This window comes from Salmo salar, chromosome ssa01 (genome assembly GCF_905237065.1).
Source record: "Salmo salar chromosome ssa01, Ssal_v3.1, whole genome shotgun sequence".
Lineage (NCBI taxonomy): Eukaryota > Metazoa > Chordata > Actinopteri > Salmoniformes > Salmonidae > Salmo > Salmo salar.
Genome location: NC_059442.1, coordinates 33,983,436 through 33,998,311, shown reverse-complemented (window position 1 = coordinate 33,998,311; position 14,876 = coordinate 33,983,436). Strand labels below are relative to the sequence as shown.

The 14,876-nt window shown below is 42.9% G+C and overlaps 1 protein-coding gene across 1 annotated transcript in view; it reads right to left on the bottom strand.

The window, feature by feature from the left end:
• Positions 1–14,876, bottom strand: part of spred1 (sprouty related EVH1 domain containing 1) — a 74,324-nt gene that overhangs the window by 12,143 nt on the left and 47,305 nt on the right. The window contains exon 3 of the mRNA XM_014193659.2: positions 3,778–3,946. Coding sequence (XP_014049134.1) covers positions 3,778–3,946 — 169 coding nt within the window. The remainder of the gene's footprint in view (positions 1–3,777; positions 3,947–14,876) is intronic.

Genomic DNA, 14,876 nt, shown 5'->3' with positions numbered 1-14,876 from the left:
GTCCCTTTAATATCAAAAGTCCCTAAAATGTTACAAGTGCCCAGACGTCACACATCCCCCACAAGCATGCCACTGGTGATAGATGGGAAGAGGGAAGCCATTGAGGGAAGTATGGTAGGCCCAGACTTACATTCACCATCACAGCTAAATGGGGAAATGAAAAGCTACTCTGTGTTAGTAAGGCACATGGCCTAATGAAATCTGCTCTCTGCTTGTATAAGTACAACTCGGGTCGGGGATAAAAATCCATGACGAGTTTGAAGAAAGTAGACTTATGATAAGAATACTACATTAAACAAAAATATAAATTGCAACATGCAACAATTTCAATTGAAATAAACTCATTCATAATCTATGGATTTCACGACTGGGAATACAGATATGCATCTGTTGGTCACAGATCCCTTCAAAAAAGGTAGGGGCGTAGATCAGAAAACCAGTCAGTATCTGGTGTGACCACCATCTGCCTCATGCAGCGCAACACATCTCCTTCACATAGAGTTGATCAGGCTGTTGATTGTGGAATGTTGTCCCACTCCTCTTCAATGGCTGTGCAAAGTTTCTGGATATTGGCGGGAACTGGAACGCTGTCGAACACGTCGACCTAGAACATCCCAAACATGCTCAACGGGTGACATGTCTGGTGACTATGCAGGCCATGGAAGAACTGGGACATTTTCAGCTTCCAGGAATTGTGTACAGATCCTTGTGACATGGGGCCGTGCATTATCATGCTGAAACATGAGGTGATGGTGGTGGATGAATGGCACAACAATGGGCCTCAGGATCTCGTCACTGTCTCTCTGTGCATTCAAATTGCCATCGATAAGATGCAATTGTTTTATGCATGCCCATACCATACCCCACCGCCATCATGGGCACTTGGTTCACAATGTTGACATCAGAAAACCACTCGCCCACACAACGCCATACACATGGTCTGCCATCTGCCCGGTACAGATGATACCGGGATTCATCCGTGAAGAGTACACTTCTACAGCGTGCCAGTGGCCATCGAAGGTGAGAATTTGTCCACTGAAGTCAGTTACAACACCTAACTGCAGTCAGGTCAAGACCCTGGTGAGGACACTGAGCATGCAGATGAGCTTCCCTGAGACAGTTTGACAGTTTGTGCAGAAATTACTTGGTTGTGCAAGCCCCACAGTTTCATCAGCTGTCAGGTTGACTGGTCTCACAAGATCCTGCAGGTGAAGAAGCCGAATGTGGAGGTCCTGGGCTGGCTTGGTTATATGTGGTCTGCAGTTTTGATGCCAGTTGGACGTACTGCCAAATTCTCTAAAGTGATGTTGGAGGCGGCTTATGGTAGAGAAATTATCATTCAATTCTCAGGCAACAGTTCTGGTGGACATACCTGCAGTCAGCATGTCAATTGCACACTCGAAACTTAAGACATTTGTGGCATTGTGTTGTGAAAAAACTGCACATTTTAGAGTGGCCTTTTATTGTCCCCAGCACAAGATACACCTGTGTAATGATCATGCTGTTTAATCAGCTTCTTGATATGCCACACCTTTCAGGTGGATGAATTATCTTGGCAAAAGATAAATGTTCAATAACAGGGATGTAAACAAATGTGTGCACAACATTTGAGGGAAATAAGCTTTTTGTGTGTACGGAACATTTCTGGGATCTTTTATTTTAGCTCATGAAACACTTTACTTGTTGCGTTTATAGATTTATTCAGTGTAAGTAATAGTACTGTTGAACTTGTACCCAACTCTTAACAACATGTCTAAAAACAAGCTTTTATTGAAATGTTGGGGGAAAGAACATTTGTCCAAAGTTAAATGTTGGCAGTAGTGTAGAAAACAGAGATTAGCTCCTTTCCACTGGGACGGACGAAGAGGAAACTGTTTGTACCTACGGCATCAAGAGGCTCTTTTAAGACTCCCAGTTCACTTAATTAGGATCACCAAGACCTCATTTAAAACAAGCCAGGCAAGCAGCAGGAGAAACCAGGCATCTGTCTGTCTCGGTCTGTCTCTCCGTCTCTAGTTTAGAGAAGAAGACTGTCGGGTGGAAACGTTGCAGAATAAAACTGCGGGAGCATTCAACAGTGTGCCTGTATCTTTCTGTGTCAGTCTCTGTGTTCATTGATAATGTTATTTTTTTCCTAACCTTTATTTTTCCAGGCACGTCTATGAGGAACAAATTCTTATTTACATTGATGGCTTGGCCAAACGTCTGTCTGTAGCACGTTGAGACAGAGACTTTCTGCAGCACGACTCTGCCAGTGCTGGGCCATGGAGCTGCCTGAACCATGTGCCCACCGTTGCCATGGCAACAGAGGACTGCAAGGTTGCCACACACACACTCAAACACACACTAAGAACACACACACACACACACACACACACACACACTAAGAACGCACACACACACAGACTTCGAAGCACACACACTGCAGTCCGGCAGCAGAGCGATGCAACAGGAATACAGAGGAACCTGCCTGTGTGGAGGAGAGGCATTACACAACACTGGAGGAATACAGAGGAAGAAAGAACACAACAGAGGATACAGGGAGGAGAGGAGCAGAGTAGAACAGGCACTGGGAGGCAGGCAGCACTCTTATTACACAGCCATTCCTGACAAGGCCAAAGGCATAGGCATGTGTGCTAATTTACAGCAATGATAATTCTGCTAATACGCTAGTATTGACTGTTACTTCTACTGGTTTATCAGTACCTAAGACATTCTGAGCTAGAGTTACATACACATTTTGGTATAGGCTAGTGCCCCCTTTTCATGTTGTTAGACCCCATCAGTTTCCTCCCCAGGTCTACAGGGCCAGGAGGTGGAGGAGGTATCCATAGCGCCCAAGCCAGGTTTTAATCTTGAGTAACACAGGCCAGGAGGCTGGATGGCAGATTGCTGAGCTGGCGCTTCTCCTGCTAATTGGATGCCTTTGCTACCTCTGGCACTACCTCTGCTGGAAACTCTTATCAGAGCCCCAAGCTGCTGTATTAACCTCAGCCCATCTCCAAACACTTAGCCCGGCCTACACTAGCCTTAGCCCATCTGTAACCAGGTTAGCCTAGCCCAGCTTCTGCCCACCAACAACCAGGTTAGCCTAGTCCAGCTCCTGCCCATTAACAACCAGGTTAATCTAGCCTAGCCCAGGTTCAGCACATCAACAACCATGGTAACCTAGCCTATCCTCAGCCCATCTCTAACAATGCAAGCCTGACTCTCAGCGGAGTCGGTAGAAAGTGGATGTTACCATTTTTTAGGGATACAGTATTTTCAACCTAACTTCTGGAAGTGGGGACTCCACTAGCCCAAACTCCACCTAGCCTATTCCAAACTCCACCTATCTTAAAGCCTAAACTCCAAATTTCACCAGACACAGACTGCCCCTATTTTGACAAATGCGTCCCTGAGCCCCTATCCTCCAACTCAACTGTCTAGGCTGCCAGTCTGTACAGGAAGTGGTACCCTTATCTCCTCCACAGCTGGCAAAGATAAGATAGGAGGGCCAATCATGGGTGAGTGAGCAGGGAGCAGGGGAAGTTGTCAGAGCTAATCACTTCTATGCATCAACCACCTGGAGAACATGTCAACCATTACACGCCACAGATATAAACCAACATACAATCACACGCAGAAATGTACGCTTGCACACACAGACACACACAAATTCATACAAACAGACATGCATAATGTCAGAGGAAAGGAGTCTACAAAAGCACGAGTTCTGTGAGGTATAACTGTACTGAACTGAGGTGAACAAAAGCTCAGGGGTTCTTCCTAACCCACCTTGGTTGATGTCCTCGATGGCCCTGCGGATCCCTCTATCAAAGGCCCTGGCATCGGCAGGACTCTGGAAGGTCAGGCCAAACTTCTTGTCGTTGATCCTCCAATGGTGGAATATGGGGTTGACCTTGTTGTAGACCAGGTCCTTCTTTAGAATACACTCCAGAACAACCTGACCAAACAGACACAGAGCGAGAGATGAAAATCTTCGTTAGTGACTTGAAGTTCCCAGATACTAAAACGTTGGTCCCACTACTTTAATGCAAAATAATATGATACAGAAACACACAGATCACAATCTAGTCTAGCTCTCTCCAGAAGCAGAAGAAAACCCCCCAAAAATGTATTCACCCAATAAGCAAAGCCATTCATGGTTAAAGGGATACTGCGAGATTCTAAGGTTTTATGCTACTGTACGGGTAGGTACATGTAGACTTTGTCATTGCGCTAACGCTAATTAGCATTGGCTCACAAAACTACCTCTACCATCACACTGCACACATAGGCAAAGAAAACAGTATCCACAAGTTCACCTGACTCTGGGTTAGTAGAAAAATATCTGAATTGCCTGAATCTTGCAGTATCTCTTCAAGTAGAAATCCATCTTGAGATGAGTGTAAAATCACTAAGTGGAAACTTCGTTATTTATCCCTGTCCGAGGGAGCCTTAGAGGAACAGACATCTATCCTCCATCTTACTCCTCACCCTAAGATGTTTAATTGTCTCGTTCAAATACAACACCGAAAAACAAAACGAGTGGAGAAAGAAAAGCCCCAACCCTGGATATGAAACCTCGGAAAAATATAAACAAGTCCAACACAATCATTTTAGCTATTTTTCCCCCCCTCCTCATAAATGTGTAAAACACATAACATAGTGGGGTTTAATTACAAATTATGATAAAGCAGTAGAGGGGGGTAAGTTTTGGAGGCAGCCACAGAAACTACAGAGCCTTCAGAAAGTATTCACAAATCTTGACATTTTTGTTTAACTTTTTTTTATGACTACCTCATCTCTGTATCCCACACATACAGATAGTTGTAAGGTCCCTCAGTCGAGCATTGAATTTCAAACACAGATTCAACCACAAAGATCAGGGAGGTTTTCCAACGCCTCACAAAGGGCGGCACCTATTGTAGATGGGTAAAAATAAAAAAGCAGACATTGAATACTCCTTTGAGCATGGTGCAGTTACTAATTACACTTCGGATGGTGTATCAATACACCCAGTCACTGCAAAGATGTAGGCGTCCTTCCTAACTCAGTTGCTAGAGAGGAAGGAAACCGCTCAGGGATTTCACCATGAGGCCAATGTTGACTTGAAAGCAGTTACAGAGTTTAATGTGATAGGAGAAAACTGAAGATGGATCAACATTGTAGTTACTCCACAATACTAACCTAAATGACAGAGTGAAAAGAAGCCTGTACAGAATAAAACATACATCCTGTTTACAATAAGTCACTAAAGTACAAAAATGTGTGAAAGAAATGTACTTTATGTCCTGAATACAAAATGTTTTTTGGGGGGCCAAATCCAACACATCACTGAGTACCACTCCTCATATTTTCAAGCATAGTGGTGGCTGCAGCATGGTATGCGTATACTTGTCATCCGGAAGTCTAGGGAGTTACATTTTTAATTTATTTCAGAATAGAGCTAAGCAGAGGCAAAATCGTAGAGCAAAACCTGGTTCAGTCTGCTTTCCAACAGACACTGGGAGACAAATTCACCTTCCAGCAGGACAATAACCAGTGTTGTAGTACTTGAGACGTGTCTCAGTCTTGTCTCTGTGTCAGATACACTTGTACTCTGTTTCAGACAGTGAGGACTCGTCATTTCTTCCAGAGACCAGAGGAGTAAAAAAAACAAATGATCAGCTTCCATTCAGAAAGCACATAAAATCACTTTGCGAGGCCAAATATATACACTCCTTTCTTGAAACATTAATAAAGTATTCTTAACAGCCTTCATATCTATTGTAAACATGTTTGCACAGTGGTGAACCTATTGGCCTTCAGTGTGTGACAGGTTAGTACAGTGGCGTACCTATGACCTTCAGTATGTGACAGGTTGGTGATTCTGAAAGGACAGCAACCATAATACCAGCACACTCATGTAGGAGAATGCACTTTTTGTAAAACACAAAGGGCCAGTGGTGTAGTGGAGGGTATATACGCAGGTATAGGCACTATACTCACTTGTTTTTCAGTGGGTATTGTGTATTTTCACTTCTTAATTCCTACTGGTGCGTATCAAAGTAGTTTAGTGGAGGTATACCACTTATTAATGATGTAGTACAAGAGAGAAATCTTACACAAAGTAGCCTACACAATCCCAAAGCATGTGAAATATATTCACGAGTGCCGCACAAATGGCCTACATTCAGCGGAATATCATCTGCTCGCAGCAAAAGTGTGCAGTTCAACTGGTTCTGGCATGGCGCGATTCACAGAAGAATGACATCGGTAGCCAGTAGGGTAGGAAAGACGTTTCAACTTATCTACCAGTAAATGATAACTAAGGCAATAATGGGTATGCAAACCAGGGACTGAAAAAGTTTAGTCTGAAGTGTTGGTTAGTAGGCTATTTGTGATGTGCAATTGTTTTTAGTTTTTTTTACATTTATTTCACCTTTATTTAACCAGGTAGTCTAGTTGAGAACAAGTTCTCATTTGCAACTGCGACCTGGCCAAGATAAACGCATAGCAATTCGACACATACAGAGTTAAACATGGAATAAACAAAACATAGTCAATAATACAGTAGAACAAAAGAAAACAAAAAGTCTATATACAGTGAGTGCAAATGAGGTAAGATAAGGGAGTTAAGGCAATAAATAGGCCATTGTGGCGAAGTAATTGCAATATAGCAATTAAACACTGGAATGGTAGAAGTGCAGAAGATGAATGTGCAAGTAGGGATACTGGGGTGCAAAGGAGCAAGATAAATAAATACAGTATGGGGATGAGGTAGGTAGATAGATGGGCTGTTTACAGATGGGCTATGTACAGGTGCAGTGATCTGTGAGCTGCTCGGACAGCTGGTGCTTAAAGCTAGTGAGGGAGACATAAGTCTCCAATTTCAGAGATTATTGCAGTTCGTTCCAGTCATTGGCAGCAGAGAACTAGAAGGAAAGACGACCAAATGAGGAATTGGCTTTTGGGGTGACCAGTGAGATATACCTGCTGGAGCGCGTGCTGCTATGGTGACCAGTGAGCTGAGAAGGCGGGGCTTTACCTAGCAGAGACTTGTAGATAACCTGTAGCCAGTGGGTTTGGCGGCGAGCATGAAGCGAGGGCCAACCAACGAGAGCGTACAGGTCGCAATGGTGGGTAGTGTATGGGGCTTTGGTGACAAAACAGATGGCACTGTGATAGACTGCATCCAATTTGTTGAGTAGAGTGTTTGAGGCTATTTTATAGATGACATCACCGAAGTCGAGGATCGGTAGGATGGTCAGTTTTACGAGGGTATGTTTGGCAGCATGAGTGAAAGATGCTTTGTTGCGATATAGGAAGCCGATTCTAGATTTAATTTTGGATTGGAGATGCTTAATGTGAGTCTGGAAGGAGAGTTTACAGTCTAACCAGACACCTAGGTATTTGTAGTTGTCCACGTATTCTAAGTCAGAGCCGTCCAGAGTAGTGATGCTGGACGGGCGAGCAGGTGCGGGCAATGATCGATTCAATAGCATACATTTCGTTTTACTTGCGTTTAAGAGCAGTTGGAGGCCACAGAAGGAGAGTTGTATGGCATTGAAGCTCGTCTGCAGGTTAGTTAACACAGTGTCCAAAGAGGGGCCAGAAGTATACAGAATGGTGTCGTCTGCGTAGAGGTGGATCAGAGAATCACCAGCAGCAAGAGCAACATCATTGATGTATACAGAGAAGAGAGTCGGCCCGAGAATTGAACCCTGTGGCACCCCCATAGAGACTGCCAGAGGTCTGGACAACAGGCCCTCCCATTTGACACACTGAACTCTATCAGAGAAGGAGTTGGTAAACCACGCGAGGCAATCATTTGAGAAACCAAGGCTGTCGAATCTGCCAATAAGAATGTGGTGATTGACAAGTCGAAAGCCTTGGCCAGGTCGTTGAATATGGCTGCACAGTAATGTCTCTTATTGATGGCGGTTATGATGTCGTTTAGGACCTTCTGCGTGGCTGAGGTGCACCCATGACCAGCTCTGAAAACAGATTGCATAGCGGAGAAGGTACGGTGGGATTCGAAATGGTCGGTAATCTGTTTGTTAACTTGGCTTTCGAAGACCTTAGAAAGACAGGTAAAGATAGATAAAGGTCTGTAGCAGTTTGGGTCTAGAGTGTCACCCCCTTTGAAGAGGAGGATGACCGCGGCAGCTTTCCAATCTTTGGGAATCTCAGACGATGCGAAAGAGGTTGAACAGGCTATTAATAGGGATTGCAACAATTTCGGCAGATAATTTTAGAAAGAGAGGGTCCAGATTGTCTAGCCTGGCTAATTTGTAGGGATCCAGATTTTGCAGCTCTTTCAGAACATCAGCTATCTGGATTTGGGCGAAGGAGAAATGGTGGGGGCTTTGGCGGGTTGCTGTGGAGGGTGCCGGGCAGTTGACCGGGGTAGGGGTAACCAGGTGGAAAGCATGACCAGCCATAGAGAAATGCTTATTGAAATTCTCAATTATAGTGGATTTATCGGTGGTAACAGTGTTTCCTAGCCTCAGAGCAATGGGCAGCTGGGAGGAGGTGCTCTTATTCTCCATGGACTTTAGTGTCCCAGAACCTTTTTGAGTTAGTGCTACAGGATGCCTGTGTATATTTGTTCCTAACTTCCCTGAAAAGTTGCATATCACGGGGGCTATTCGATGCTAATGCAGAACGCCACAGGATGTTTTTGTGCTGGTCAAAGGCAGACAGGTCTGGAGTGAACCAAGGACTATATCTATTCCTAGTTCTATTTTTTTTTAAATGGGGCATGCTTATTTAAGATGGTGAGGAAGGCACTTTTAAAGAATAGCCAGGCATCATCTACTGACCGGATGAGGTCAATGTCTTTCCAGGATACGCCGGCCAGGTCGATTAGAAAGGCCTGCACGCAGAAGTGTTTTAGAGAGCGTTTGACAGTGATGAGGGGTGGTCGTTGTCATCATGTGCTGTTTGCATCAGATGCGTAGACATGGAGAGAGGCCCATCCATTGGGGGGCCAGGCCCACCCAATCAGATGTATGTTGTTTAAGCATTGTTGTGGACTTCAAATGTTTGTCTTTTTTTGAGAGTAAAAATCTGAAACATCTATAGGAAAACTAATTTTTAAAAACATAGGAAACATAGGATTTTTCACACAGGCTGCCTTTCCTGGGCGGGCGGTTAGGGAAACCTTTTGGAAATATTTGAGTATAACCACTTCTCCAGGCATCACTACATAAGGCCAATGGAAAGACAGCAGTCTCACACAGCATGATGTTAAAGGATAAGCATTCCATGAACTCAGACATAATAAGCCAGTAGGTCCAAATCATAAGAATAAAAACACAACCATTAAGCATTTCCTAATCGAAATGTACAACTATTACTTCCCAATGCAAAAAACATTTCATGTTTAGCACACAAAGTAACCAGTGATGTAAAGTTTAAAGTGGAACTGACAGAGTTTGGACTACTTTGCAGATATGAAACAAACAGACAATCATAATATCAGTAAAAAAAATATAAAATCCCCAGTTTCCGCTACAATACCAACTTTATAAGGTTTTAAAAATGGGTTCTATTTGACTCAAAGTTCCATGACGTACACTAAGGCATTGTTGGCAGAATAGATGGATCTAGTTCAATTCATGATTAATATAATTCACCAATACATTTCTTGGTAGTCCAACACATATTGCTATCAGGTTGTAAATCACAGCTGGCATTGTTTGCTGCCTCCATTCGGGATGCGATGCACTGTTTTTAGTGACTCAATATGCTGGACAAAAACGGAAGAATATAACTAAGTCTGGGAATGCCAATACAATCTAACTAGCAAGGGCAATGATCACACGTCAGTCATAACGTGGCTAATAGGCTAGCGTTTCTATTTATGTAGCAAGCTAAAAACACAGAGCCAACTGTTATTCATTTAGCATCTCCTGCGTTCGCTAATTCACTCTGGCTATCTACTCCGATTTCAGAGCACTCTCGTCTGAGTGTGCCAGAGCGGAAAACAATTGATGAATTTACAAACGCGCAACACTTGCTGAATATGACCAGTGTCAGTAAACGTAGACAAAAAAATAATATATATAGTTAGTAAAAAACGCTCATTTGCGTCTGGAAGTAGCTAGCTAGCAAGCTAGCCAACTTTAGCCAGTTCGCTTGGTTGGGACAAGCATGCATTGGCAGGCATGCTGCAGAAGAATGAGGAGGCTACAATTCCCCATTGTTTATCAGTGCAATTTTGACGGCCAACTATCTGAAAAAGCTTGAGGGTTTATATAATGTTCCTTCGTTAGATTTTAGCTTGCTCTGGCTAGCATTAGTTGTTGATCTTGTTGTTGTTTATTTGCATAACTGAGGGAGAGAGCCTACCTTTTCATGCTTGTTAGATCAATAGGACTCTAAAGTTCCAAAATGTAAGAGGACTCTGGTGGTGTTTACATATATTGTGTTTTGTGGTTTCAAGTGATCTAAAGTCACACTGTTGCAACTGCCTGTAAACACACAGTCCAGTTCAAAGTGAATGATGGCAGGCCCATGAGGCAAATGGCTTGTTGTACAAAAGGTCTACTGTAGCTCTGATTGGCTAGACCTTGGGAAGACTACTGCTCGTCTTTGGAGCAGTGACTATGTTGGCCTTCAAGAAGGCAGAAGTTTCCATAAGTTTTTGTAAAAATGGTCCCATCCATTAAGTCAAAATGTGATTGGTTGATTCAACTGTCACTCCAAAATGTTGCCCTAATACAGTTGAACGGCAGATGCCTTTATCTAACTTCTGATGGCCTAGCCAATGGCTGACTTCACTAGCTAGATTTATCTCCCCAGAGACCAGCAAAGAAAAATCTTAAAATCTGATATTTTTTTCTCCTCTTCAGTGTTAACCATTTCCTTTCCAATAAAAACTTAAGAGACTAATTCAGAACATAATTGAAAATAATATAATTATCATTGCTATAGTATTATAATTATTATTTTATAAATTCTTAGCCCTTCTCTGAAGGTGTCGAAGGCCCATTGGTTCCCCACTGTGTTTGGGTTAGTAATAATTTGTAGAGTGGCTCTATTTTCTCTGCATTTTTTGCTGTTCTGAAATATGAGCACAGAACTAGTGGACATTTTTAACTCTTATTATGGTGGTGATTTGACAAAATTACAATCATAGTCTTGAATTGGACTCGCATTTTTCTGGTCTCGGTCTTGACTTTTCTCTGACCACTTGTCCCCCTCCCGGTCTCGACTTGGTCTCGCGCCCCCCCCTCCGGTCTTGGTCTTGACTCGGACTCGATTTGCTCCAGTCTCGGTCTTGAGTCGGTCCCGCTTTAGGTGGTCTCGAACACAACACTGACAATAACCTAAAACACAAGGCCAAATATATACTGGAGTTGCGTACCAAGACAACATTGCCTAGTTGCAGTTTTGACATAAATTGTCTGGAAAATCTATGGCAAGACTTGAAAATGGCTGTCTAGCAATGATCAACAACCAACTTGACAGAAGTTGAAGAATTTTAAAAAGACTAATGTGCAATATTGTACAATCCAGGCGTGCAAAGATCTTAGAGACTTACCCAGAAAAACTCACAGCTGGAATCACTGCCAAAGGTGATTCTAGCATGTGTTGACTCAGGGGTGTGAATACAGGGGTGTAAATGAGATATTTCTGTATTTAATTTTTCAATACAACATTTCTAAACATGTTTTCACTGTCATTATCGGGTAAGAGATAAAAATAATAAAAATAAAAAAATCCATTCAGAATTCAGTCTACCACAACATAATTTGGAATAAGTCAAGGGGTATGAAAACTTTCTGAAGGCACTGCAATTGTGTTGCAGAAAGTCGGGTGCTTCCAAAAGCCCATTATTAATCAAGCGTGCTGGACGGCCTCCAGCCCTTCCCCTAGGTCAGTTGTCGCCAATCGACTGGTCGATCTTGAAGGCATTCCTAGTCGATCACCAAACATTTCTGTAGAAACACGAACGATAAAGGCTTGCTCTGTTGGCGGTAGGTGCATTTGATTCAGAAGTCCTGCGCACCGGGTAAGAAAGGTGTTCCCATTTTTAACCATTTAATTTGTCTGAATATACAAACTCCGCCTACCCGGCGAACTGGGATATCTGTGGCTAAAACGAGTGCGCCTACTGCGCTGGCCAAATCGGATAGCTCAAATCTCCATGCATACAGAGCTTCCACAACCTGGCCACAGCAAAGTTTGATACTAGCCTATGTAAGATTGAATTAATTTTAAAACCATGATCACAGAGAGACTGACAAAGAATACAGAAAAGAGCTGCTGTTTTTACAAGTTACTTTAAGTTTTAATTCAACACTATTACAAAGCATAAAACAAGTAGCCAAGTGTAGATAGCCCTGCGTTATTATTATTAGCAGTTTGTCGTGTCTATTTTAATATCGAGGAATATTTCACTTTCTCTGGTCATAGGAACAACTTGAATTTGTGCATGAGGCAGATGCGGTGCGACTCGAGATTCGCCATCAGGTGAAAGACGGTGTTCCTTCTCTCTGGTCAGTCTCACCGGAGGAAAGGAAGTCGAGTGCAGGGACCGTGACAGACTCTGTTGCTCACTCCCTCCCTGCGTTGAGACTAATGCAGTGTTCAAAACAAACTGGAAACTCTGAAATCTCCGACAACTGGGAACTCGTAAAAAGAAACGAGATCAGACTGCACATTTTTCTTTGAACAATCATCCAACTTGGAATTTCACGTAGGAAACTCGGTCATCTTTCTAGAGCTCCAACTTTCAGACCTGAAGATCACTGACGTCATGATTAGACCTAGTCCCCCCCCAAGTTCCCAGTTGTCTTGAAAGCCCCATGTGGCATCAGATGAAGGTACCATCAGTACAGTAAAATAAGAACGCTAATTATTTACATTTATGCTCCACAGTGCCTCGCAAGTGCTACACCAACTGATTTTTATATATAATCTGGTCTGAGAAGAACAATATTGGCAGGCCAGGCATACAGCCAATATCCTGTGATAATGTATTAGGCCTACTGCACAAACCTCATTCCTACAGAAATGTTTTTATTAGGTTAATGTAACATATCTCTTAAGTATTGTTCAAAAGAAATAATCTGAGCGGTTGATCTCGGCTTGCTGGGAAAGTGATCTTGACACAGAAAAGGTTGGTGACCGCTACCCTAGGCAGATTAAATGAAATGAGAGGTAGCCATTAGTCTGAGGTTGTGCGTGAGCGTGCACAACGAAGAGGGCCGAGTGAGTGAGACGGGGCGCGCGCACCTGGGGTTGGATCAGGGAGGGAAGGACGACACTTGGTAACTTGTGCATTCTGTTTGATGTGCATGTTTGAATCCCTTATTTGGGGAATGTCTATAACATGGTAATCTGTGTTGATGGTATTTAGTAAATGAGATTAATCATTAAAACAAAAAGGTCAAATTAAATGTTCTTACCAATGCAAGAACAATACAAAAGAACCCCCTAAAACAAATCAACATTCAAAGAAAGTCAAGCCCCAATTGCACCATGACAGTCGCCATCTAAATCACTGTCAACGTGTGCACCTTTGTCTATGTTTGATCAGAGTGCATACGTGGCAGCTGTATGTGAGGGCGTGTGGATATGTAATATACCTGGTGTGTGACTGTGGTCACATGAGAAGGCTAGGAAACATATTTGGTTTGTGAGTGAGGGAGTATGACATTAGTGCATGAACACATTCACAACAGGCCTAGCAGGTGTGTTAACAGACAAGGTGTGTGTGTCTCTCTCCCAGAGAAAAAGAGGAGTAAGAAAGACAGGGGTAAGGGTTAAGCCCTTGTGTTCACAGAGCCTGCTGAGGGATAGAGGGAGGGAGAGAGAGAAGAGGGGGGCAGGGGTGTCTGCCTCTGGGGCTGATTGTGGGAGGCGAGACTGAGCGGAGCCGGAGTGGGTAAGGTGAGCGGTGGGCCCGGGAGGAGGAGGAAGCATCTCCGCTAGGAGGAAGGACGACAACGCATTCTACACAGGGAGGTAGAGCGAGAGCTAGAGAGAGAAAAAAAAATAGGAGACAGGAAGCGAGAGAGAGCGGGATCAGGAAAGACAGAGAGATAGGTAAGGAGAGAGAAGATTAATGGAATTAAGATAGTCTAAACAGATTTGGGGAGTTTAGAGTTGCACTCTGGCTTTTGTGACAGGAGGAGGGGGACTGATTCCACTCTGGGATGTTATCAAAAGGACAGGACTGTTTCTCTGTGTGAGAGCAGAGGACAAACAGACACCAAACAGCAGAGACACACCACACAGAGATGGATAGATACCACATCCATCCATTCAGTTATCCCTTTGGTAATCTACCAAGCAGCAATGCTATCTAAAATCCAATTCCAAAAACAACTTCCGATGCACAGAGTACCTGGGGCTGAGTCCTCTTAGCTCGTATGATCTATTATTTTTATTCATTTATCAGTTAAAGCTAGAGTCCTTAATTGAAACAATAATAAAGCAGTGAGTGATGGTTGCTGATAATGGACCTCTGTACGCCTATGTATATATTCCATAAAAAAAATGATTAAAAAAAATATTCATAATCAGCCGTTTCCAGCTACACTAGTCATTTACAACATTAACAATGTCTACACTGTATTTCTGATCAATTGTATGTTATTTTAAACGGACCCAAAAAAATGTGCTTTTCTTTCAAAAACAAGGACATTTCTAAGTGACCACAAATTTTTGAACGGTAGTGTATATATGGGGGCAGTGGTGTATATGTATACCCATTGATTCTTGGAGAATATAACTATACACCCAATAACATTCATTTAGAAGTCTAAGTATTAACTAAGTATTCTAGCTTTAAGAAATACGTTGGTTAAGGAAGATTGACTTTTTTTCTTTCTTAAAACACTCCAATACAAAAGTAGCCTATTAGGCAGGCTACACAAATAGTAGACAGAAATAGG